This window comes from Caretta caretta, chromosome 8 (genome assembly GCF_965140235.1).
Source record: "Caretta caretta isolate rCarCar2 chromosome 8, rCarCar1.hap1, whole genome shotgun sequence".
Classification (NCBI taxonomy): domain Eukaryota; kingdom Metazoa; phylum Chordata; order Testudines; family Cheloniidae; genus Caretta; species Caretta caretta.
The window spans coordinates 87,953,765-87,980,938 of NC_134213.1; the positions used below are offsets into that span (position 1 = coordinate 87,953,765).

At 41.4% G+C, this 27,174-nt stretch overlaps 1 protein-coding gene across 2 annotated transcripts in view; it reads left to right on the forward strand.

Moving 5' to 3' along the window:
- ANKRD13C (ankyrin repeat domain 13C) overlaps positions 1–24,318 on the forward strand; it is a 51,492-nt gene extending 27,174 nt beyond the window's left edge. For both annotated transcript variants that reach the window (XM_048859825.2, XM_048859826.2), the window contains 7 exons: positions 2,678–2,822; positions 4,804–4,935; positions 7,337–7,498; positions 15,626–15,705; positions 17,325–17,423; positions 18,371–18,471; positions 19,999–24,318. In XM_048859825.2, coding sequence (XP_048715782.1) covers positions 2,678–2,822; positions 4,804–4,935; positions 7,337–7,498; positions 15,626–15,705; positions 17,325–17,423; positions 18,371–18,471; positions 19,999–20,129 — 850 coding nt within the window. In that variant the 3' untranslated portion in view covers positions 20,130–24,318. The remainder of the gene's footprint in view (positions 1–2,677; positions 2,823–4,803; positions 4,936–7,336; positions 7,499–15,625; positions 15,706–17,324; positions 17,424–18,370; positions 18,472–19,998) is intronic.
- The last annotated feature ends 2,856 nt before the right edge of the window (positions 24,319–27,174 follow it).

Below are 27,174 nucleotides of genomic sequence, written 5' to 3' on the forward strand. Positions count from 1 at the left end.
GGTAGCCGTCATTGTCATGTCCGAGGTGCTCCTGGTCGCCTGTGTGAGGTCGATCAGGAGCGCCTGGGCAGACATGGGCGCAGGGACTAAATTTGGAGTGACTTGATCAAGTCATTCTCTTTAGTCCTGCAGTCAGTCCTATTGAACCATCTTATGGTGAGCAGGCAGGTGATATGGATTGCTAGCAGTCCTATTGCATCATCTTCTGCCGGGCAGGCAAGAGATGAGGATGGCTAGCAGTCCTATTGTACCATCTGCTGCCGAGCAGCCATGAGATGTGGATGGCATGCAGTCCTTCTGCACCGTCTGCTGCCAGCCAAAGATGTAAAAGATAGATGGAGTGTATCAAAACAAGAAATAGACCAGATTTGTTTTGTACTCATTTGCAAACACATATCCGCCCCCCGTCTAGGGGACTCATTCCTCTAGGTCACACTGCAATCACTCACAGAGAAGGTGCAGCGAGGTAAATCTAGCCATGTATCAATCAGAGGCCAGACTAACCTCTTTGTTCCAATAAGAACAATAACTTAGGTGCACCATTTCTTATTGGAACCCTCCGTGAAGTCGTGCCTGAAATACTCCTTGATGTAAAGCCACCTCCTTTGTTGATTTTAGCTCCCTGTAAGCCAACCCTGTAAGCCGCGTCGTCAGTCGCCCCTCCCTGCGTCAGAGCAATGGCAAACAATCGTGCATCTGCGTTGAGAGTGCTGTCCAGAGCAGTCACAATGGAGCACTCTGGGATAGTTCCCGGAGGCCAATACCGTCGAATTGTGTCCACAGTACCCCAAATTCGACCCGGCAAGGCCGATTTAAGCGCTAATCCACTTGTCAGGGGTGGACTAAGGAAATCGATTTTAAGAGCCCTTTAAGTCAAAATAAAGGGTTTCATCGTGTGGACAGGTGCAGGTTTACATTGATTTAACGCTGCTAATTTCGACCTAAAGTCCTAGTGTAGACCAGGGCATAGTGTGTTTTTAAAATCTTTGGAATAAGTGTTTTCTGATATTCTTGTCCATTGGAATGCAGCTTTCTGCTCTCCTAGGTGTTAAAGTTGGTTTTCTTAGAAGTCAGCTCAGATGATGCTCTTGACTAACATGTGTTGTAATTACTGAAGTGCTTCTAAAACTTAACTAGACAGTGATAACTATAACTTAAATTCAAATGGTTTGGAGAATGAATTTTGGTTAATTTCTTACTGAGTCAGTTCCAGGAACAAATAGTTCAATTGTACCCAACTATTTGTCATGTAACAAATTCATGTCTCAGTGAGTTAAATATATTTTTAAACATTATTTGAATTAAAGCTGATTTCAGATATTTAAAAAGTGACTGCTCTATAAAACATCAGTGGCAAACATTACTATAATTTCAGAGAACAAATATTCAAATTCTGAGAGGCAAGCATTATAAACCATTTTGTTTCTACAACTTTTCCAGGACAGCTCTTTAATTAGCTGTAGTATTCTTTGTTGGATTCAAGTGTCCTTCCTTTTAAGCTCCAAAATAAAAAAAATCAGAATAATAAATTATTCAGAGAAACTGCTGCTTTCTTTAAAGCTTTTAACACAGAAATATGTTCTGCCTTTTTAGGTCAGATCTCTCTGAGACCGGCCTAAGTCTCGTCTCTTTGCGCAGATTCTAATTGCATTAATGGTAATGGGAGCTGAGAGTGAATCTACACGAGAATACCCTATATTGTCTTGACTTAAAAAGATGAATAAATGGCATAACTGAGTTTAAAAATATAACTTAAGATCTAGTGGCTGTTAGACCAAACAAATCTGGTGGCTTTAGCTGTCTATAAAAACATGTATTTTGGAGGCAGCCCTCAGGACTTATATCAGGAAACACTTCATGCTCCACTCAACTCTTAATTTGACAGGTCAGTAGAAGTATTCCCTATGCCTATGCTGCTGAAAGTACAAAAAAAAAAAATTAAAAGGCTAGAAATAGTCTAGCTAAATATGACAAAAACAAGACAGTGCAAAGTTCACGCTGGTCCTTTTCTCAATTTGGGCCAGATCCTGATTCCATTACTTGCAACCTTGCTGCAATCAGTGAACTGTTCAGTAATCCTCACTCACATTGAGTAACATGTATCAGAATGTGGCCACTTATGTTTAGGGAAATTCCTCTCCGTGTATTTGCCAGGTAAAATCAGTCAGTATCCTGATACAATGCAGTTTTGAGGGCAAAAGGATGCAGTGGCAGCTTTTCTTAAAATGTTTTCCATTTGTAATTCTATTGTATTCCTACAATATGAAGGGAAAGCATTATCTTTTGCCATAAAAGTAACACAAATATCCCCTGAACCATATTTGTAATGTAGGACTAAGTCACATTGAATTTTGTACATTTCACCACATTCATATAATTGAATGCTATAGATTTTCCTATGCATTTGTGCCACAACCTGTTAGTTTGCATTTATACAGATATCTTTACTACATTGGAATTTATTGTATAAGCAAAAAGTAGTAGTTTGTTGCCTATTTGTAGAAGTGAAATTTGCAATAATAACTGTATTAAAACACAATGAAAATGTAGATTTTACTATACCACTTTGGGGGGAAAAAGCAATGCTTTTGGATGCTAATAGAACTCATTTGTATATTTGAACATTTCTGGATAATTCGTTTTGCAAAGGTGCTTTACCATGGGTATATTTCCACAGGCTTGACACAACTCTCATAGACTTTACTGACATGAAGTGCCAACGAGGGGATTTAAGCTTCATTTTCAATGGTGATGCAGCACCCTCTGAATCTTTTGTAGTTTTAGACAACGAACAAAAAGTTTACCAGCGAATACATCATGAGGTGAGCAACTGCATATATAGATGACATTGAACATGTTACCTTATACCTATGTGTTTTCAGCACTCATGAAATACTTATATTAAATGGGTATTCTCCTAAAAAGTCAGGGTCTGTACCCAACTAGGGTTTAAGTAATACTTAGCAATGAGGTAAGCGTTCTACAAGGAAATCTTGCTGATGACACAATGGTTGGGGGGATGGTAAATAATCAAGAGGACAGGTCACTGACAGAGTGAGCTGCATTGCTTGGGAAGCTGGGCCCAAGCAAACAATGCATTTTTAATATAGCCAAATGTAAGGTCATACATGCAGGAACAAAGAATATAGGCCATGCTTACAGGATGGGGACATGCTATCTTGGGAAGCCTTAACTCTGAAAGATATGAGGATTGTGGTGAATAATCAGCCAGACATGCCATGAGCTCTCAATGTGACACTGGTCAAAAGAGTGAGTGGGATCCTTAGAAATATAAACAGGGGACTCTCAAGTGGGAATAGAGGTTATATTGCCTCTGTTTTTGGCACAGGTGCAACTGCTGCTGGAATACTGTGTCCAGTTCTGGTGTTCCCAGTTCAAGAAGGATGTTGATAAATTGAAGAGGGTTTGGAGAAGGGCCACGAGAATGATTAAAGAATTAGAAAACATGCCTTATAATTATAGACTCAAAGCACTCAATCTGTTTAGCTAAACAAATAGAAGGTTAAAGGGTGACTTGAGCGGTCTATAAGTATCTACATGGGGAACCAAGATATGATAATGGAACTCTTAAGTCTAGCAGACAAACAAGATACAATGGCTGGAAGTTGAAGCTAGAAAAAATCAGAGTAGAAATAAGGGGTAGATTTTTAACAGTGAATGTAATTTAACTGTTGGAACAATTTACCAAGATGGTGGATCTCTATCATTACACTGTCCTTTTTAAATCAAGACTGGATGTTTTTTTCTAAAATACATGCTTTTATTTAAATTGTAATTAATTCAGGAAGTCCTATGGCTTGTGTTATGCAGGCGGTCATGTGCCCAACTAGGTAGATCAGTGGTTCTCAAAGTTTTATACCCCTTAAGTTTTGACCCCTTTCACATAGCAAGCCTCTGAGTGTGACCCCCCCCCCCTTATAAATTAAAAACACTTTTAAATATATTTAATATCATTATAAATGCTGGAGGCAAAGCGGGGTTTGGGTTGGAGGCTGACAGTTCGTGACCCCCCCCCCAATGTAATAACGTGATCCCCTGAGGGGTCCCAAGCCCCAGTTTGAGAACCCCTGGACTAGATGATCACAATGGTATCTTCTGGCTTTTATAACCTGTGAACCTGTTTAGGCACTGTATGTAGCAAACAATCTGCATCAGCACAAAGTATGCGAAATACTGGATACTTTGAAGCCTCTTGAAGCAAAGACTTTAAGCTACTGTTTACATGGATAGTGATTGAAAATCAACAAAATGGGGCAAGGTGCTTTCAAATAATAACTTTAAAGCTTCTTAACTGATTTTAGACAGCTATCTGTCCCTTTCCACAGAAACAGGGAAAAATTGGAGCAGAGTTGTAAACGTATCGCAACATCAGCCACTGAAGTTGGGGACTAGTGATGCTGTTTGGGGTCCCCCCCCCCCCCCCCCGTACCAGACAAACTATGTTCGAATCTGTTTTTCCATTGGTGGTATAGTAATGTTAAACCAGTTGAGACTGTACATGTACACTGAATTATTAGTACATTTGGCTGGCACAGTTTTAGACCATGTGCCTCCTTCCGTAATACTAGTTGTATAAGGTACTACAATGCCAATGTTATAAGACATTTTTTGAATTATTCTAATAAAATAACTAGTTCTTGAAGCATCCGTAATTTTCTGGGGGAGAAAAATTTGTCCAATTAAAGTATAAGGCTTTTTCATGTACAGTCTGCTTGTAAAAATGAGAAAGTTTAAAATAATCAGTAAGTACTGTTCAGTATTTTAGGATTTCTTTTGTTCCAGGAATCTGAGATGGAAACGGAGGAGGAAGTTGACATTTTAATGAGCAGTGATATTTATTCAGCAACATTATCAACCAAATCAATTACCTTCACGCGTGCCCAAACAGGATGGCTTTTCAGAGAAGACAAAACAGTAAGTCTGAACAGAGCCTCTCTGTCTTATCCAGCCCTTTCTTTGATACTGTGCTCAAAATAGCACTGGCAGACGGTGTTAATGCAAAAGAGGAGAGTAAGGAGTGTTTATTTGTCTTCAACATTTTTATCATGTTAAATCTCACCTCTCTTTGAGTTGTAAGCCAGGGAGGAAGAGGGTTTTTTACGTTCGTGGTTGAAGCAGAGTCTGTGCCAGACAGTGCAGGCAGTGTAAGAAACGTAGTAAAAGGATCTTGGACTCATTGTGAAGAGACAGGAAAGGAGACAGAAAAGTGCAGTATTCCACAGTAGAAGTAGGGAGTGAACAAGAGATTATGAAGACCTGAAGTCGGAAGTAGAGGAGTAGGCAAATTCAAGATCTTGTAATGAAGACTTGAGAATGAAGATGTTTAAACATGTTGCTATAGCTTGGACAGAATCAGTTTATAGATGCCACAGTAATAGTTGACATATTAAAACATTAGATAGAAACCAAAACAATGGCAGAAAGCATATTAATTCCTTTTCAGAGGATGGGATGAAGAGAAGTCATAGTGGTTATTGTTCAGGCACTCCTTTTATTATCTTTGGCTAATGAAAACACTTCAACTTAAAAACTCCCAAGGGCCATTTCTGATAGCTGACAGCATTTGCTAGGTCCCTTGTCAAACCACTCCCCTCTTGCCAGCATGCAGTTTTCAGCCAGTCTTTGCTTCATCTAGTTCTCCTACCAGCTCCCCATTCAGGGCAGGCAAGATGAAAGGTGAGGCAATAATCAGCTGACCTAGGTGCTCTGCCCATGCCTCTGACATTCCAGATCCCAGACAGCAAAGGCAGATACAAAGATTATGCAAGAATAGAACTTAATTAATTTTTTTTTAAAGCATACAGTGTAAAAATCCCATGGGATTCACCTGCAAAATGCAACAGTTAAAAGTCAGCTTAGTTAGTAGGCACTTCAGACACCCAGTGCTCTTTGGTGCACCAACTTTAACTGTGCTCTGGCTGATCATTTTTGAAGAAACACCTGCTAATTTGGAACTCTGGGTAGAAATTGAGCTCAATACACTTTATGCCCCTGTGTCTTCTGATTCCACCAAAATCTACACTAGACTGCACCATTGTCAGGTACAAACACAAAATACAGCTCACTGTATTTGCACTTTGCCAAGATACATTTAGAGCTTGCAGAAATCTACATTAATTTGAATTAACCAGGGGGAAAAACCCCAAACTCTCTACAATTGTTATTGCTCTTACAGCTGTAGACCCTGTGAAAATACAGAATGCCAGTACCTTATACTTGTTCAGGTTTGGTCATCTCCAAGAGGATAAAGCAGAGATAGAATAGGCCCACAAAATATCAACAGTGGTCAGAGAGATGGGGTTGGGGATTTACCTGTGATATTAGAGATGACCTACTCTAGGATTATTTAGTGCAGAAAGGCAGTTTGGGAGGGATGAGGCTAAAATATGAGAAATAAGGCCCTGATTCTACAAGCTGCTTTATGTTCCATTGAACACAGGAGGTGGTACTTAGCATTTCCTAAGATTAGGCCCTGAGGAATTATAAACAATTAAAGGAGTTAACAAAAATTGTGTGGGGCTACTATTTCTTATCTCATTCTATAAGAGTAGAGACATTCAAAGCTGTAAAGTAGAAAGTAATGCCATTTATAATTTTAAATTACTAAGCTGTATACAGTAATACCAAGAGTAATGGCAAATAATTTAGCAGTGGTTTTTTAAAGGATTAAATAAACTAACACTTCCTGCTATTCAACCTAGACACATGGAGAATCCAACCTGTCTGTGAGGTACTAGCGCTCACTTGTAAGGGAATGAAAGGAATGTTTTTCCTCCTTAGGTATAGATATACTGCCAGTTGTCTTCCTGTGTGGGGTAAGATTTTTGCCTTCTTTTGAAGCATTAGGTGATGTCACTCAAAAGTTAGCTCATATCTGAACACGTTCTTATAACTTACTTTTTCCATTTTATATGCAAAAAATAAGTTCTGTATAAAATATCAATTGACACAGTCAGCTGTTCTAGAACATATCAGGCACAGAAGAAAAACCATGTTTTCCCTTGCCATCTTCAGATTTGCTCTTTGGGAAATGCTGACATAAATAGATGTTTCTTGCTAACGTAAGTTTTTATCCCCAAAGAAATCCTTGCAAGGGCAATCAGTGTTTCTGCTGCACTTGCATTTACATTGTTGGAGATATTCAGTGTTAATGCAAGTCCTCTGTCAGTACAGGTGACTTAAAGAATAACATTCATTCTTATGTACTTACATTTATTTCCTTTCATGTATTACTGGTTTTAGTCTTTGAATATTCCTGATTTAAGTTATTTTACCATAGCTTTTGAGTTCATTAATTCAAATATCTATCTTACAGGAAAGAGTAGGAAACTTCTTGGCAGACTTCTACTTGGTCAATGGACTTGTTTTAGAATCTAGGAAAAGAAGAGAACATCTCAGTGAGGAGGATATTCTTCGAAATAAGGCCATCATGGAAAGCCTGAGTAAAGGTGGTAACTTGATGGAACAAAATTTTGAGGTATAGTTAGCTTGTTATCTGTATAAATCTTAGTTTAAAACATCTGAACTGGTTTATAACTCTAATCAGTATGGTCTTTCCCCTGTAAAATTCCTTCTGATTATACTGAATATTTCAGTGAGTGATCCCTTGATCTTTCATGATGGCTTTTACAATAAGGTGGAGTTCTTTCTAGCTGACTGAATCAGAATATTTTCATTTTCTATTTGGCAGGATTTTTCGGTTCTAGTTTAGAATGTTGCTTTGAAGGTCATCTTTTTGTTAGTGCTGTTCCCCTCTAGAGCACTTTATAGAGGTGGCAGGCAGATTTTATCCAAGACCTGGTTTCTGGATGGTTCCTTTTTTAAGTACCTTATCAGGCCAATTGGTTAGAGCTTTGGGCCGGATTAGCCTTAAAATGTAGGTTTCAGAGTAACAGCCGTGTTAGTCTCTTTGCAAAAAGAAAAGGAGTACTTGTGGCACCTTAGAGACTAACCAGTTTATTTGAGCATGAGCTTTTGTGAGCTACAGCTCACTTCATCGGATGTAGTTTTCCTCTTTCCTTCATGAACTGGGAAATGATTCACCAAATAGTTAGAACCACTGACTTACTGTCTTTGCACTATCCTAAATGTTTGAATGTACTTTTTTGTTTTTAGTCTTTGTCTCATAATTTTCAGGTAAACTTTATGCATTCCAACTTTTGTGGCCTACACTCTTTGGTAAAATGTGGTAATATAAGGAAGGCATGGATATCACTTTACTATCTTTGAGTTAATTGTGGTTACTTTCAATAGATAGCAAATATTTCAGTGATCATAATGTAAAGAAAGCAAACTGCTACATGAAGTCAAAGCATGAGGAGTTCAACTATGTGGTGAATTGATTTAATATTTTCTTTTTGTCGAGTTTTTTGTGTGTTAAAATCATCCAGCATAAAATGACTGCAGGGATGTTATGCTTGTGGGGAGGCAGTGGAGGTGGGGGAGCATTGGAATTACTTGATGTTACTAATGTGTAACTCGTCACAGTGGACTTGCTGCTTGGGGGATTTATTAGAGCAGCCAAGCAACTTACTATTTTTACACGGATAGTGAGTTCAATCTTAGTAAGGAAGGACTGTGCAGTTGTGCCAGGTTGTGCAATTATATGGGTGTCTTTCTGGACCACAGTGTTTCAGAGAATAGGATGCTAGTACATTTTGACTTGTGTGCTAAGAATATAGAGCCAGGATTTTTTTTTTTAAATGTTTAACATCAGACACCTGTTTCTGAAAATCTTGCCAGTAGATATATAAATACTGGGTTTTGAGAATTTACTACCAATTTTAAAACCTTTCCCTAACTTACTAATTGTACATTCAGTTTCTGAATACATATGGTAATGGAGAGTAGCATCCCTCCACCATCATCCTGGAACAGGGATCCACAAGCAATGTTTTAGCAAGCTTCAGGCATGTCCAGTTTCCATTGGAAGAGATTAACTTCAGTAGATAGAAAGCTCTCAAATCCTACAATAAATGTGGTAATTTATTTATTTGGAATTAATGACACTTTTACATTTTCACTAGTTTTCTATTGCTTTAACAGGCACTTACATTGGTGAGAATAGGTGATTTTTAAAACATAAACACAGTAGAACTGATCTCGGAATAGATTTACCTTCTAAAATCAGCCAGACAGTAATCCATCTAAGGCAAACTACGGCCCGGGGGCCACATCCGGCCTATGGGATTGTCCTGCCCGGCCCCTGAGCTCCTGGCCCTGGAAGGTCGCCCCCGGCCCCTCCCCCACAGCTTCACCTCGCCACGCTGCCAGCGCAACGCTCTTGGCAGCAGGAGGGGCGAGCTCCTGGGCAGCACAGCTGCAGAGCCTGGCCTGACCCGGGGCTCTGTGCTGCATGGCGCAGCTGCTCCTCCTGGTGCAGCTGTGCTGCCAGCCACCAGTGCTCGGGGGGGGGGTGTGGATAGAGGGCAGGGGTGTGGATAGGGGTCGGCGTGGTCGGAGGGCGGGGAACGGGGGGGTTGAATGGGGACAGGGGTCCGGGGTGGCAGCAGTCAGGAAGGAGAGGAGGGGTTGGATGGGGGGTGGTCAGGGGACAGGGAGTGGGGGGTGGATGGGGCACGGGTCGGAGGGGGCAGTCAGGAAGGAAGGGGGGGTTGGATGGGGTGGTGGGGGGCAATTAGGGGTAGAGGGTCCGGGGGTGGTCAGGGGACCGAGAGCCGGGGGGGAGTGGATGGGGCGGGGTCCCGGGAGGGCCATCAGTGAACGGGGAGGGGGGTTGGATGGGGCAGGAGTCCCAGGGGGCGAGAAGCAGGGAGGTCGGATAGGGGGCGGGGGCTGGGCCATGCCTGGCTGTTTGGGGAGGCACAACCTTCCCTAACCAGCCCTCCATACAATTTCAGAAGCCCAATGCCACTCTCAGGACAAAAAGTTTGCCCGCCCCTGATGTAACCTGACACTTGAGTGCTACCATAAAACATTGGGCAAGCATTCTGGATTCCTAATTTAAGTCCTAGTGTGGTGTGTGTAATGATGTTTCCTGGTATTAAATAGACACTTTCTTTTTGCTAATGGAAATGACCTAGTTTGGTAATGTTATCTGCTTCGGTCTACTAAGTAAGTGACCCTTGCAAGCCAAGCTTGAAGTTCATTTGCAGGACAGTGTTGAACGCTGATCTTGAAATATGCTTGGATGAGTAGAGAAAATGGTTACTCACCTTCTCATAACTGTTGTTCTTCGAGATGTGTTGTTCACGTCCATTCCAATAAGGTGTGTGCGTGCCATGTGTACAGTCATCGAAAAGTTTTCCCTTAACAGCTCCGTCGGGTCGGCTGTGGAGCCCCCTGGAGTGGCGTCTTCATGGCACTCAATAAATGACCCTGCCGACCTGACCCCCCTTCGGTTCCTTCTTGCCGGCTACTCCGACAGAGGGGAAGGAGGGTGGGTATTGGAATAGACATGAACGACACATTTAGAAGAACAACAGTTACAAGAAGGTGAGTAACCGTTTTTCTTCTTCGAGTGCTTGTTCACATTGATTCCAATCAGGTGACTCCCAAGCGCTACCCTGGAGGTGGGGTCGGAGTGAAGGAATAAATAGTTGATTGGAGCACCGTCCTGCCGAATGCTGCATCGTCTCTGTCATGCTGGGTGATAGCATAGTGAGAAGTAAACATATGCACCAATGACCAAGTTGCTGCCCTGCAGATCTCTTGTATCGGGACCTGGGCCAGGAACACAGCTGATGAGGCTTGTGCCCTTGTGGAATGTGCCGTAAGAGTAGGGACTGGGACCTTGGCTAACTCGTAACATGTGCGGATGCAGGATGTGATCCAGGAAGATAGTCTTTGAGATGAGACCGGGAGTCCTTTCATCTGGTCTGCTACCGTCATGAACAGTTGGTTCAACTTCCTGAATGGTTTCGTGTGCTTGATATAAAATGCTAGTGCTTGCCGAACATCCAGTGACTGCAGCCTCTGCTCTTGGGTACTGGTGTGAGGCTTAGGATAGAAGACAGTTAGAAAAATGTCTTGACCAGTGTGGAATTGTGACACTACTTTGGGGAGGAAGGCTGGGTGAGGCCTGAGCTACACCATGTCCTTGTGAAAGACCAAGTAGGGTGAGCCGGAGGTCAGAGCCTTTAATTGGGACACCTGCCTGGCTGATGTGATGGCGACCAGGCAGGCCACCTTCCACAACAAATAGAGCAGGAAGCAAGTTGCCAGCAGTTCAAAAAGGGGCCCCATGAGCCAGGATAAGGTCCCACGCAGGAACCGATCCCTTAATCTGTGGATATAGGTGTGCCAAGCCCTTAAGGAAATGTCCTATTATGGGGTTGGCGAACATGGAGCATCCAGACATTCCTGGGTGGAAGGCCGAGATAGCAGCAAGGTGTACCTTGACGGATGCTGCAGGTAGGTTCTGCTGTTTGAGATGCAGAAGGTACTCCAGGATGAGTGGTATAGACTGGAGTGGAGGTGTGTGTTGCTGGGCACACCAGCAAGTGAATCTCTTCCAGTTGACTAGATAAGTGGCCCTGGTGGAAGGTTTCCTGCTGCCAAGAACCACCTCCTTTACTAGGAGCTCTATGGGGTTTAACCATGAAGCTTCCAGGCTGTGAGGTGGAGGGATTGGAGGTCTGGGTGGTGGAGGCAACCGTGGTCTTGAGTGATCAGATCAGGGCAGAGTGATAGCATGATTGTGGTGTCCCCTGACAGCTCCAGAAGCGTGGTGTACCAATATTGATGGGACCGTGCTGGGGCCAGCAGAATCACCTCCGGTTTGTCCCTGTAGATCTTGAGCAGTACCTTGTGTATGAGTGGGACCGGTGGGAACGCATACATGAGGTGGTCTCCCCAAGGCAGCAGAAACGCATCCGTGATTGAACCTGGGCGGTGTTTCTGGAAGAAGCAGAACAGAAGTCACTTCTTTTGCTCCGGGTGGCGAATAGGTCGACCTGGAGAAATCCCCATCTTTGGAAGATGGGATGAAGAACATCTGGACCATTTGTGGTTGCAGACCGATCTGCTGAGGTGATCCACTAGCTTGTTCTGCGCTCCTGGGAGATCATTCACTTGGATGCATCCTGAGTGGGCTATGCAGAACTCTCATAGGTGAAGGGCTTCTCGACATGTGGGGGAGAACGGGTTCCACCCTGTTTGTTTGTTGTACAATATAGCAGAGGTGTTGTCCATCATCGCTGCAACGCTTTGGCCTTGTAGCTGGGACTGGAAAGTTTGGCACGCCAGTTGCACTGCTCTGAGCTCCCTGATATTGATATGAAGGGGAGCTCGTCCTGCGACCACAGGCCCTGTATTCGGAGATCTCCCAAGTGTGCCCCCCAACCTAGATCTGACGCGTCCGTTCCTAGGGACGAGGAAGGCAGTGCACTGTTGAAGGGGACACCATCTGAGGGTTGAGCCACCACTGTAGGGACTCAAGTATGTGTCCTGGCACCATCACTACTGAGTCCAGCTGGTCGTGCCCCAGTCGGTATATCTGGGCGAGCCATGCTTGAAGGGGTCTCTCCTCATTCTGGCATGCCTGACTATTTATGTGCAGGAGACTCAGGCATCCCCTTGCAGTAGTGGTCGGGTACCACCTGAGGCTTTGAATAATTTCTGTCCTGGCCTGGAAACAGGTCTCTGGCAGGAATGCACTTGCCAGTACCGAATCCAATACCGCTCTGATGAATTCTGTTCTTTGGGTCGGTGATAAGATTGACTTGTTCACGTTGATGAGGATTCCTAATCTCTGGAAAGTGGACCTGACCAATCGTGCATGAGACTCTACCTGCTGTCTGGTACAGCCCCTGAGCAGCTAGTCATCTAGGTATGGGTATACCTGCATCTGCCTCCTCCGGAGAAAGGCTGCTAGACCGACATGCACTTGGTGAATATTTGGGGGGCTGTCAACAGACCGAATGGGAGGACCGTGAACTGATAGTGTTTGTGGTTGAGCGCAAACTGGAGAAAATGTCTGTGTGCAGGTTGAATGGCTATGTGAAAGTATGTGCCTTTCAAGTCAAGGGTGGCTACCAGTCTCCCGGAACGAGGGAAGGGAGACCATGCGGAACTTCAACTTCACCATGAACTGGTTGAGTCCTTGCAGGTCTAAAATGGGTCTGAATTTGCCTTGGGAATTAGGAAATAACGAGAGTAGAAACCCTTGCCCCTTAGCTCCTGAGGAACCTCTTCCACTGCCCCTATGGCGAGGAGCAATTGCACCTCCTCCATAAGGAGTTGCTCATGAGAGGGGTCCCTGAAGAGGGACGGGGAAGGGAGTTGGGAGGGAGAGGAGGAGCAGAATTGGAGAGAATAACGAAGAACCCAGCAGTCCAATGTTTGGGACCAAGCACGGTGGAAGTGGGATAGACCATTCAGAAAACATGGGTAAGGGTCCGGTGGTGTGGCACGTGCGCCGTCCTCAGGCGCATCTTCAAAAGGCCTGTTTAGAGCCTGATGAAGGCTTAGACTGGCCATGACCTTGCCCCAAAGGGGGGTTGGAAGGTTTCCGCCTGCCATTCCTGCCCCTTCATCTATAAAAATCCTGCCTTGGCCAAGGGAGGGTATGAGTGTTGTTGTTTTGGTTGGTTCTTAAAGTGTTTGCATTGGGTTGCCAGCGTATGCATTCCCAATGACTTCATGGTTGCCTTGGAGTCTTTCAGGCTGTGCAGCTTACAGTCTGTCTGCTCAGAAAGGAGCCCCACGCCCTCGAAGGAAAGGTCCTGCAGTGTTTGCTGCACTTCTGGGGGTAGCCCAGATGCTTGAAGGCATGATGTTCTCCTCATGGCTATGCTGGAGGAGAGGATACGGGTGGCTGAATCCGAGTCTAGGGAAGCCTGCAGAGAGGTCCACGCTACCACCTTCCCTTCCTCCTATGATGGCGGAGAATTCAGCCCTAGAATCCGCAGGGATCAGTTCTTTGAACTTCAACATGGAGGACCATGAATTGAAGTTATACCTACTGAGGATAGCTTGCTGGTTAGCTATCCTCAGCTGGAGGCCCACAGTGGCGTAGACCTTTCTACCAAATAGGTCCATCCTTTTTGCCTCCTTAGATTTGGGGGCTGGTCCTTGCTGTCCCTGACGCTCTTTCTCATTAACCTCTGACACAACCAGAGAGCATGGCTGCAGGTGTGAGAATAAGTATTCATAGCCCTGAAGTGACAAAGTATTTGTGCTCCACGCTTTTGGCAGTCAGTGGAATTTAGGCCGGGGTCTGCCATAGGGTCTTTATATTGTTTTGAGCAGTTTTGATCAAAGGCAGAGCTACCCGTGATGGACGTTCGGGAGTGAGAGTATCCACCATGGGGTCCTCAGCTCGACCACCTCCTCTGTTTGCAACCCCAAGTTGCGGGCAGTCGACCTAAGAAGGTCCTAATGTGCCCTATGGTCAATCGGAGGAGGGTCCGAAGCTGATGCCCCTGCCACAGCTTCATCAGGGGAAGATGATGAGGTGGCCAGAGGGGGTACTGGGTCTTCCTGCTCCTTCAGGTCCCTGACCTCCTCTTGGTCGGTGCAAGCCCCTGTGACGATTACAGCCTGGGACGCTGTAGCCTGACTCTGTGGCTGGTTCCGTGTTGGGGTCGCCTCTGCCAGGACTGGAGCCTGAAGGGATGGTTGGGACAGAATGGCCTCGGATCCCTGAGGCATAGGCCTGTCCCTAGGAGTGTCGGGTGGCCGGTGTTCCGATGCTACTGATCTTGACCCCCTTTAAAAGGTACCCTGGGCCTGATGGTAAGCACAGGGGGCCACTGTGGCTGCCAGGCCGGTGGTTCCCTCCTTCATTGCCTCTCGGACCTATGTCGAATGCGCCTCGACTAGTACAAGTCGGCATCAGACTCGGAGGAAGCAGATCCCAATTGTGAGGACCACGGCAGTGCAGAGAGCCCATGCACCGACGGCTGGTGCCGTGACAAGGTGGGGGACTGGTGCTGGGACAATCTCACTGGGGACCTGTGCCTGGGATCAGGCAATGGGGACCGGTAGTGGGTATCTGGTGCCGGTTATTGAGGATGAAGGCCCGGTGCCACGGGTCAGAGCTGGTCCTCTGCTAGCGCCAGGGATCAGTGCCGGAGAGGGAACGTATCTCCTTGTTTTACCAGCTCTTGGAATCCCAAACAATTCTTTATGCAGTATATTCTTGACGTACAGGAGTCTCTCCTCAATGTCGTTTTTTAAAGTTAAAGTCTTTGGATTATTTTTAAGAATATCCTATGATAGCATTGTCCAAACATCTAGTTTAAAGGGTACTTTTTATTTTAAAGAGGAAAAGGTGTATTATGAGAACAATCAGCATAAAGATTTTATTTGTAGTATACATTAGCCATAATTTCCATCAGTCTCTTCTTTCCTGTCACTTGTCATCCTGATGTTCGTGATTATTGCAGCACTAAAATAGCAGACTTCTGTGTGAATTAGTGCTTGGAGCCAAGTGTCCCCATGCAAAGTTAAAAATCATGGGAGAGAAGAGCAGGAGGTGGAGATATTAGGTGAAACGGTTAAACTTGGCTAGCTTCATACTGGATGGGGTGAAGTGATGCGTTTTATAGACTGAAAAGTGAAATTTTATCTTTTGAGCAATATAGTACCATGCAATAACTTAATATTTTACAGCTAGTGACCACTTGTTTTTCCTTAACAGCCTGTCAGACGACAGTCCCTTACTCCACCTCCACCCAACACAATTACATGGGAAGAATACATATCTGCTGAAAATGGAAAGTAAGTATATCAGTTTCTTTTAAAGACAAGGAGTCTTTAGCTGTAGATACTTTCCTTCTTTAGCTTATGTCTTTACAGCTCCATAGCATCTGTATTTTTCTTGCCTTGGCCTGTAAAACACACTTTTCACAAGGCTGGCGTGAGTAAAAAAGGGGTTGTGTAGCAGTAAAGATATAAATAATTTGACAATATAATCTTGCACTGCAATTAACTGAAAATACAGCAATATTTTGTAAGATTGTGGTCTACTTGATATCTGAAGCCTAAACTTTAAACACTTAAAAGATTAAGCTCTGTGTTTAACACATTTTAGTAAAGCTTTCTATGTACAACAATCCTATTTATGCTTAAGGTAGTATCAAATTAATTGCTAGCACCAATTAATAGACCTCAGTTTTGACTTCAGGCAAGATGTAATAAATAGCTTATGACCAAATGCATTATTTACATCCAGAAGCACACATTTTCTGAAACAATGTGTGAAACTGCTCAGTAGCAGCCATGTTTTGTGTAAAATGCAGTCCTCATCTAACACCATAGTTAGCTACTTGTTGCCTCTTATACTAGTTAACTGTAGTTTAGATTGTGTAAATTCAGCAGCTGAGTAAAAATTGTTTTTCCTAGGATTAGACTTTCCGTAATTTGATGTTTGAGCACCCAAAAGTGTCCTAGTTGCTTCACAAAAACCAGTAAAGATACAGACCTTGTTCCAAAGAGTTCACAATACATATTCAGATGTTAGAAGAAGAACAGTAAGGGTGATATACAGAGCAAGGTTTACAATATGTGATTATTCAATAAGACATGAACATCTTGATTTTGTTTAGGTATTAACTACATATAGAGGTGTAGCAGAAGTAAGTATATAAGGAAGGATGTGAATAATTGCGCACACACACTTATCTATTAATATGGGGAAAGAAAATGATTAAACGTTAGATTTTTTTTTTGCGTATTCCAAACATAAATCGTGTTCAAAAGTACAAACGTGAGAGGATATTAATGTCTAATCTGTATTTCCAATGAATATAAATTAAAGATAGAAAAGGCCTGTTATTTTCTATCTGTCCTGTTCCAGTACAAAATTGTGTTCTATGTTGTGTTCTCCAGTGTTTCATCCATTCTGTTTTTAAACGACTACCGCAAAAGAACTTCCATGGCTTCTGTTGTGAGCCCATTGTACTGTCTGATGGATCTCGTAGCAGGAATCTTATATTCTATCTAAACTCTTCCTGTCCAAGTTCATTATGGCATTTCTTGTTTATACTCCCATGGACAACCCTAAACACTTTCCCATACGATCTTGGCTGGTTTTCATGTCTTCCCCCATAGTTCTCATTTAGCACAACCTATCCGTATTCAGCTATTTTAATTTTTTTTTCATGTCAGCTACTTAATTGTTTTTGTTGCTTTTCTGTGAATTCCCCAGAACTTATGGTAAGCTAAATTAAGATGCTGTCCTTTTCTCTCCTAGGTGCAGCTCTTATTTCATATTAATTCTCTTAAACATAAATAATGTTTTTCACATCTTAACTCTTTTTAAGGTCTGACTTATTTATTTCGTAAAAACAAACATCCCATTGACAAGTGTTTTTAACTATTTGTTTATTTGTTTAAAGAGCTCCTCACTTGGGTAGAGAGCTGGTGTGCAAAGAAAGCAAGAAAACATTTAAAGCCACAATAGCCATGAGCCAGGAATTTCCCTTGGGAATTGAATCGTAAGTCAGAGTTGTCTGTAAACATTCATATGTGGTGGAATTAAACAGTTACGTTACTTGTACTGCAACTGTTTTTTTGAGATGTGGATGCAGACATGTATTCCACTCAGGTGTATGCATGTTTATTTTTCTGATTCTTTCCCCCTTAACGTCATTGACTTCTTGTACTGCCTCTTGGACAAGAAAACAGGAATGGTTTATGCTATCAACAGCAGTTTGACTCATTCTCTCAAACTTTCGCTCAGAAATCCACAGTGGAGTGAGTTAGCTCTTCTAAAACGACAGATATTTGTACAAAGCAATGATCAGTGAATATGGAAAAATATTAATGGGATGAAATCCAATCTGTAAATAGCCTTTACCTTTTCCAGATTGGTCCATACTGCCCACACGCCGCCCCTCACTTCTCCCCACTTTCTGCAGCTTCAGGTTTTTTTAGCAGCTGATACTGAATACAGGTAGTGAGTGAGACAATAATGGGTGAAAGCTACGGATTTAAGCTTTGTGATAGTTTAAAGCTTAGGTTCCTAGTTCTAGGTCTCCATATAAATGATGCCAGATTAATGTTAGAATTCAACTTTTGAAGTGTTGGGAGAAGGGAAGAATAGTAATTGGCAACATGATTTTAAGATCCAATTTCTCATGATTCACCAAGGCTAGAAACAAAAGCTTTCATACCCACTTTATTACATGCCATATGTTAAGATGTGGATTACTAGAAATTGGACTTTAAAACTGTCACTAAGACTAAGTCAAAGCACCAATGCTCTCATCACAGGAGTGATGGGTGTGTGGTGCGTGTGTATATATAACAGAACTTAGAGCACTAATTTTCAGTCCCTTAACTTTTAGTGACTTATCCATTGCATCAGTTTAAATTTTCTTGGAACAAAAATGAAGCTGGCAAAAGTGAAGAGCTTCTAATAAAAATGCACTTTCCTTTTCAGATTATTGAATGTTTTAGAAGTAATTGCACCCTTCAAGCACTTTAACAAACTTAGAGAATTCGTTCAGATGAAGCTTCCACCAGGCTTTCCTGTAAAGCTAGGTAAGGTGACTTTCAGCTTCTATTAAGATCCTCCATTCCCAAGAAGTGGAGGTGTTTAATTGAAATGACTAAATTTGTGTAAAACTGTTGATTTTTGGTTATATAAAGGAAACTTAATTCTCTGCTACAATAGGCTGCCACAGCGTTTAGAGGAGTATAGTCTAGTCCTCGGTGAATGGAAGAAACAGAATCCTATTAGATTAGTGAAAGACTGAGGAATATTTATAGCTGGGATTAGAAGAGTCAACAACAAAGAAGTCACTTGCTTTACTAGTCACTAAAGGGCTTGATCAAATAGTGGAAGCTCCAGATTATAAAAAATTACCCTTTCCTAGTGCTGGGGCTCATTCTGAAGTGAAGACTGCATGGTGAGGTGCTCCCAGGGAAGCTGCAGATCACTTGAATTGAGGGATGACCTTGTCCTTGAGTAAAGGAATACACTTTTGTTAATGTTCGGCCTGTGAAAATTCTGATTCTAATCAGGACTGTTGCCAGGACCCCTAACCCTACATCCTCATATGGCTGATTTTTTTTTCTCTTCAAGGATTGTTCAGAATATATTCCACATTTACTATTTCTTGCACCCCGTGATTGCTGTAAATCAGCTGTGAGAAACTACATGCAGGTTTCCAGTTTCTGGCAACAGAGGGATAAAACATATTTGCTAATTTGCATGGACAGATAACCACAGCAAAACCTTAGGCCATAAAGAAGCAAACCCACCCACACAAATAGCAGCAAAGATCCAAGAATAAACGGTCTCTGGTGCTCTAGGGTTATTTGTTATAAACCCGGGAGGTGGTGTATTTGAACTTTTTTTTTTAATACACCAAATCCTACCTTCTGTTACACATCACAACCCCACAGTATTCATTGGGAACTGCTTGTGCCAATTTGTCCATAGCTTTTAAATACTATTTAGGTTTTTTTTTTGTTTTAATCCAGACTGATTTGCCCACCTCTAAGACTTAGTTTAAATTTTGGGCAGAGTCATCTTGATGTTTGAAATTTTATTTAACCATTCTGGCACCTGTGCACTCATTTTGTCCACCTGAGACCAGAACCTGAATATTGCAAGAGCCTCTTATTGAGATTTCCAGCACAATTTTGCTCATCTAATAAATTCAGATGTTTATTCAAAGCACTGGGAATTTGGTTGTCATCTGAACCAAACCTCTAGAGCTTTGCAAGTCATTCAGGGCTTTTCTACACAAGGAGTGGCTATTCCTGATTGACTCCATGTGTGGGATGTTCTTATTCTGCAGTAAGAGTGCAATATTTCAGATTAATCTACTCTATTTTATCAGGAATAGTTAATCTGCTTTCAGTTCACACTCTGCCTTATTCTGGATTAATTTTCATTAGACAAGCCAGTAATGTGTTCGAAATATTTAATAAATTCGGAAACATAAAACTAGATTCCCTAATCACAAGAATATGATACACTTTATTAAACCAGTTGATAATGTAATAACTGTGTAACCCTTTGTCTCTTTGCTCTTTACTGTGCCACTCTGCTCTCTCCAGATATACCTGTGTTTCCCACCATCACGGCCACTGTGACGTTTCAGGAGTTTCGCTATGATGAGTTTGACGAATCCATCTTCACTATTCCTGATGACTATAAGGAGGACCCCAGCCGTTTTCCTGATCTCTGATTTACTGGAAAGTTAATAACAATACCAGCATACCCCAGAGAAAGCAAGTGTATGCAAATAGCCCACAGATATAGAAATGGGTCAAAATGGAAGAGAGAAACTTTTTTTAAATGATCCAGAAGAAAAGGGAACACACGTATGACTGATGTACTGAAATTGACTATAATGGTCATCTAATCTAGTATCTGAATTACAGCAAGTCTCCTGATGTGTCATTTACACTTTTATACATACAGTGCTGCAAGTGAAATAGTTTGACACCTCAGTGACTCTAAGGATACTTTAACAGCTGTGAGGACTGTCACTTGTTTATAAATTTTTTACATTTGTTCTTGGTGATACAAAAAGCACTCTTGGACCATTAGCGCAAAAACTGAAATGTCTTAGCTGGATATTAGCCCTTTAAACATCCCATTTTATACAAGGTGACCTTATAATATTCTTTCAAGCTGTTTCCATAAATTGTAAACTATGTAACATTATGTATAGTTCAGTAATTTGAATGTTAGTTGAACGTATATTAGAAGGAATGCATTTTCTGTAGATGAATGAACCAAATGGTAACCGTTACACAATTGCATTTACACATTGCAATACACTTCAGAAATAGCATTCACTCTGCAGGGAATAAGGTACCTCCTTTAGCACCTTAGTGCAATCCATTGTGGTGCTATTTGTGTTTTTATCTGAACTGTTAATTTTTTCACTGCAAGTTGTTTACTAATTTTCCTTTCAAAGAATTTGCAAATACTCCCTCCCTCTCACCCCTCTACTGGTTTAAAAATCGTTGCTGTGTTCATGGGTATGGTGTTGATTAGCATTCTTGGAGATTCTTTATCTACCTAGAAATTGCATCACTTGCATTATTTTACTCTTGGTTAGGAGACTTGCTCCATAATACCCTGGTTGATGTGCACCTATCTTATATTGATGTGGAGCAGCACACTGGAACATATTGGATGCATTAAGACACAATCTCAGACGTTAAAGAGGCTAAGTGAAATAAAACTTATTTCTTGAAAACCTAGTGTAATTGTAGGGCACATTTAATAGGACTCACAATGGAAAAATTTAAAACTTGCACTTTTTCACTACTAAGGGTGTAACTTCCCTTGCCATATAATGGAGTATGTTTGTTTATTTTTTAAAATAGGCTTTAAAATCAGGAATTGTTTTGGCTTCTTTAACGTATTCATTCCACTGTCCTAAATTTGAAGGTAATCTAGCTTTATTTTGCTAGAAAGAATGTGTGCAGCTGGCTGTTTGTATGAGATTTAGCCTCAAGTGCTGTGGTGCAAGTGTACAGAAATGTAAATTTTCAAAATTGTTTTGTGCACCTGAGCTAAACTACTTTTAGTAGAAATCAACACAGTAAATGTTAAACTTTAATATCTATAATGAACCGTCAGTGCTTAGTAAAGGTAACCAATCTTACTAATCAGGTGGATGATGAAATAAGATAGCTAAATCATGATACAGTAAAAGCAGACTTGTCAACCACATTGATTTTATTGGGAAATGGTTAAAGTAGAATTCTTTCAAAGGGCATTGGCCCCTGTCTATATAAAATCCAAAGAGGCTGCCCTAGGGAATTACAATATCCACAGTTTATCCATCGTCTCACCCTCAATAGCAGTTGCCTAAATGGACTGACAGGAGGAAAGAAGGATGGTTGCTTCATTCCAGTAGTGTTTTAAACCTGTAAAAGGTTAACACTTGCCTGTCTACATTGCAGATTGGTGACCGATACACTAGAGAGAAATCCATCAGTTCTGAATGAAAATAAAAAGCACTAGTGAATTGTAAAATTGTTGTAGTTATTCCCAAAGTACCTAACCAGTCACAGCTGTTGAACATTTAGTAGGAGTGAATTGTTCTTCCAGCTAATTATGAGTCCCTCAGGTTTGACATTGATTACATGAATTGGTACCTACCTTGCATCCTCCCTTGGCATCAGCTGAAATCCTTAGCAGTGAGAGAGACACAATTATGTAGATGGAGACAGAATTATCTTGTCAGTGCTGTAGGTCAAGGTTAAGCTTCCATAGGGCCTACTGTAGGAACTTACACTGCTACCCTAGCTATAACTGTTCTAAGGATAAATGGTGAGAGAGCTTCAGTATCCAGTACTGTCAGTCCAGCATGGGTGACAAATCCTAAACCTGTTCCTACAATATTTGTATTTCTGAAACTAATGGATACACCTCAGAACTTAACTGTGTGGCAATTTCTGCAAAGACAAATTGGGATATTTCTCAATGACAGACATCAATAGTTGATCAAATCTTTCTTAGTATTACAAGAAAGGAATTAGTACTTTGATGTAAAAAACCAAACCAATGCACAAACCTGTATCATAAAAGCTGCATCCATAGGAAGAGATGCTGGAAGCTGAGTTTTATATTAAAGGCAATATAATTGGATTATTTGGGGTGGGTGCGGGGCCATTAAATAAGCCTTGAGACAAAATAGAGGATACAGTCCACCTCTGGTGAGATCAGTAGTGGGCCTAAAGAGAGGACTACCTTTTCCTCTAATGAACTGTTTGATTTAAAACTCATTGCGGTCTATGGAAACATGATATCAATGCGCTTTGGATCAAGCCTTACATTCATTAATACGTTTCCTGATATACAATTAGGAATCATTTGACTGTAACCAGCTTTTGTTTCAGACCAGTTGCTATTAGATTCCAGTGACAGCCTCAATCAAATTTTAAGTAAGAATTAGCAGAGTTGCTTGCATCTCAAATCCTTTGGGGATATTATAATCTGTCTCAACAATCCCAGTGATGAATTTCAAAACGCAGCTAGTGAAATGTGCACTTTGAAGAGTGGCTTCCTAAACAATACACAGGCATAAGTCTTAGCAAATGAGGGATGATGTGTGAGTACAGGAGATCGGTGTTGTAGACCAGCATCTATGGTGTAGCAGGAGTAAACAGGCATAGCTTTCTTTCGTTTCCTTCCTGCTATGTAAAGGATAATTTTGTCCCCTCTTGAGTATGCAGCCACAATACTTTTACAGAACGCATACAGCACAGCTTGCTTCCGCAGCATAACAATGAACATGTCATGTAATAGTTTGAAAACTTTACATATGCATGTAAAGGGATTTGTTACAAAAAGATACACTGGAATGTAAAAGGCCGTTACCTGATTGTTTGAAAAAGCATGACATTTCTGGAAGTACGCTATTTGTATAATATCAACTAGAGCTTAATACTGCTGGGAAAACAACAAAAATGTTCATCTTCTACTATCATGGACATTCTAAAACACACAAGATTTAGAGATGCAAGTTATGAATAATTCCATGTCCATTTGAAAGTCAAGCTTTTAAATTTTCAAGATTCCTCACTGCGTGGGGAGGAGGAATCTCACAGCAAGACTGAAGAAAGCCTAAATGTTAGGTACTTTTTAAAAATTAGCAGTTGGATCTGGATTGAAATGTTTGATTCAGAATATTAAAAAAAAGCCATTAAGTCTCAAACTGAAACAGAATGTTTGCAAAGTCCTAGAACTGTTCCTTAACCAAACTCAGTTTTACTGGTCTTCCAAAACACCACTTTAATTTGTGGTAAAAGGGAATGCATTTTATTTTATTTTTAAGTAGCTGCTGTTCCAGTCACTCTATTCACTTTTATAGCTGCAGTTCTTGATATATGTACTTATCAACAGATGGTTACAAAACTTGGTATTTTCCTGGAAACCCTCCTTAAGTTTGGTAATATTTTCAAAGCAACTGTCAATTTTTAAATGTACTTGTTCTTGATTTTTTAATTCATGCAAGGATAATTACATTATTTAAACTTTATTAACAAATCTCCTGTAATGCTGCAGAGTCATTTATTTTCTTTAGATATTTGTAATTATCATGGAAACTTAAGGTCACTTTTTTGCATTTTACTATTTGTGTGGTCTGTGTTCTTAACTCACCTTCACTAATAGTAATTTTTAGGTTGTATCATCTGTTAGAATAAAGACCAAAAGATGCTGTTTGATTCTGAAACTGAACATGTGAAAACTTTAACTATAACTCTGTACAGTACTTTACATAATATGTACATTGTAGGCACTTTGTACATGTTTGAGCAAGGATTGAGTTGAAAAGCTGGAGTGCTTCAGCTCATTCTGTAAGGATGTTTTATTGGTCAGTTTTTAAATAAAATATGAAGTTTTCAATATAACCCTGTTCCTTCCCATCTCTCATGTGGAATTTTGTTGCTATACTGTATTCAGAATAAAAGTTACCTTCACAAGTAAGGTTCAGATCCTGAAAATAGCTGTATTAGTTTGAGCAGATATAATTCCACTCGAAGTCAGTTTGTTTGTAGGATCTGCGTCCAACCCACTGCACTTAACAGTAGGTGAATGGAAAGTGAAGTCTAATACGTGAAACCCTGGCCTCCCATTATTTTTTCAGATTTTTTTTTCAGAGCCTGATTAGGTGTATGCAATTGTCGCCCCCACAAATGACTGGAAGCATGTCATTTAAAATGGATCTGGATGAAAGAGAACATGGACTTGTGTCCCCCCTCACCTCTCCTTTGATTTTTTGCCTTCAAGACATGAAGCCTATAAATGGGTCTTTTCAAAACCCACATTAAAAATGTAGAGCTTAACCCTAGAATGTCGAGGGGAAACCATTTTATTGCAAGACTAGAGCGACAGTGCCGGAGGAGGAAAAATGATTTTTAGTCACACTGCTTAAAACTTTATAGATGTAAATTTCAACACCACTTTGGAGAAAGGCTATCTGATTCCTTAACATCTTAAAGGAGCCAGAGGCGTTACCTCACACACATACAGAGCAGGCAATTTACAAGCTTTACATCAGAGCAGCAAAAGCAGGGACCAAGATGATCCTTTGCAGGCCAAACACTACAGTAAAATGCTGGAATGTTTAGGGTTACCATATTTGAACATTCAAAAAAGAGGACACTCCATGGGGGGGGGGGGGGGTATTTGCTCATGCCCTGCCCCCAGTTCTACCCCTGCCCCGCCCCCATTCCAACCCCTTCCCCAAAGTCCCTGCCCCATTGGACCCCTTCCCCCAAATGCCCACCTCCTCCCCTGAGCGTGCTGCGATCCTGCTCCCTCCCAGCCATGCGAAACAACTGTTTTGTGGCACGAACGCTGGGAGCTAGGGGGAAAAAGCGGGCACTCTCTTGAGTGATCAACATTCACTCTCTTTCTTGAATGATCAACTCTTCTTTGGGGAAAAATAATAATGGCAAACTCCCGGACGCTTTTAGATATTTAAAAATTCCTCCCAGATGGCAATTTAAGACCCAAAAAGCCAGACATGTCTGGGAAAATACGGATGTATGGTAACCCTAGGTATGTTAATTATGAGAAGTATTTTTTAAAATAGCAGTGAAAAGTGCAACTATAACTATCCTGAAATGCTTAAAGTTGGACCTTAATCTGAATATTTTACTAGTTAGTGCAAGGTTAGTAAATAGCTCCCTTGCATGTTGGCTATCTGTAATATGCATTTTTATTAACTAGTGAATCCATTTACAATTTTTCAGCACAGCACTGAATAAACAGAGTTGATTATTGGGAGGGGCAGGGCAGAACAAGTTGGAGATACTCTTACCTTAATGAGAATGTGGGAAATGTCAGTTACACATCAGTTCCTGGTGGTGAATTATATTTAATTCAGAATTAGAGCTGTGCAAGAACTATTTCGGATTCAAAACAAAGCCAAATGTGAGTGGAAACAATTTCCCACAAAACCAAGTGTTTCATTTCAAGAGTTTGAAACAGTTGGATTGGCTAATGCTTCCCACCCTCCCTCCCCGAACAAAACTGCTGAAATCAAAGCGTTCCAAGTTTTGTTTTCAATGAAATGGCATTTTCTTACAGATGTTCTAATGGAAAATTCAATCAGTGCTATTCAGAATGTCTCAGGTATGCACAGAACAAGTTGATTGTATTAAATATAAGTTAAGGATGTTATTACTGCAATTTTTATATCACTAAGTATATACACTTGAGGTCAAGAAATAATCTCTTTACACCATTTTCTTATACTGAGGTGCATCCAATTTAATTGCAAGCAGCAATTCCGAAATATAATCTCCATGCTATCCAGATAAGGATTGCAAAGGTGTCAAAGTGACATGAAGGCCTGCCTTTAATCTAACTCTTTATTACAACTGGAGCATTTTGCAGAGCTACCGCGAGGAATCACTGCACACACTTATGTATACTTTATGCTTTCTTTTAAGCAGAAGACAGCTCTTTACTCAATGCAATGGCACATGACTTTTGGCACCACAAAGAATACATCTCTTCTTCAGTCCTCATTTGTGGACAGGAATAGAAGGGATTTAGGGGGAAGGGAAGGAGAGGTTACTTACTTTAAAAGTAACAGTTCGTTGAGATTTTTGTCCCTATATGGGTGCTCTGCAGTAGGCTATGTGTGCACCCAGGCACACTCAACCAGAGAATGCAAAGCAATGTCCAAAGGCTTGCACATTTGCAGAGCAGCACTTTGTGCCTCCAAACAAGGGCATATAAGGAGGCACAGACCTGCTTCCACTCAGTTTCTTCACTACTACAAAGCAGAGCCTCCAGAGCTAAAAGGGAAAGAGGGCAGGAGGAGGAGGACACATTTCAAAGAACTCAAGTTATTGTAAGGTATGTAACTCTCCTCTGAGTATATGTCCCTGTGGCTGCTTTACCGCAGAAGATACCCAAGCAGTATCTTGCTGAGGAGGTAAGTCCAAGACAGTTTGGAGGACTGCATCACCAAAGATGGTAGTATCCCTGGACGCAGGTAAGATCATGTAATTCTTAGCAAAGGTAAAAATGGGAAACCAAGTTGCAGGCCTACAAATTTAAGTTATGGAAACACCTTCAGGAGAGAGATAGATGTGGACTGAGCTAGAGTGGAACGTGCTGTCACTCTGTGAGGGAGGTCTGTATCCCAGTTGATTCATAGCAGGTTAAGATGCAACCTGAAATCCAATTTGAAAATCTGAGTGGAAATAGGTTAACCCTTCATCCTTCCCCGCAACAACACAAATAGCATA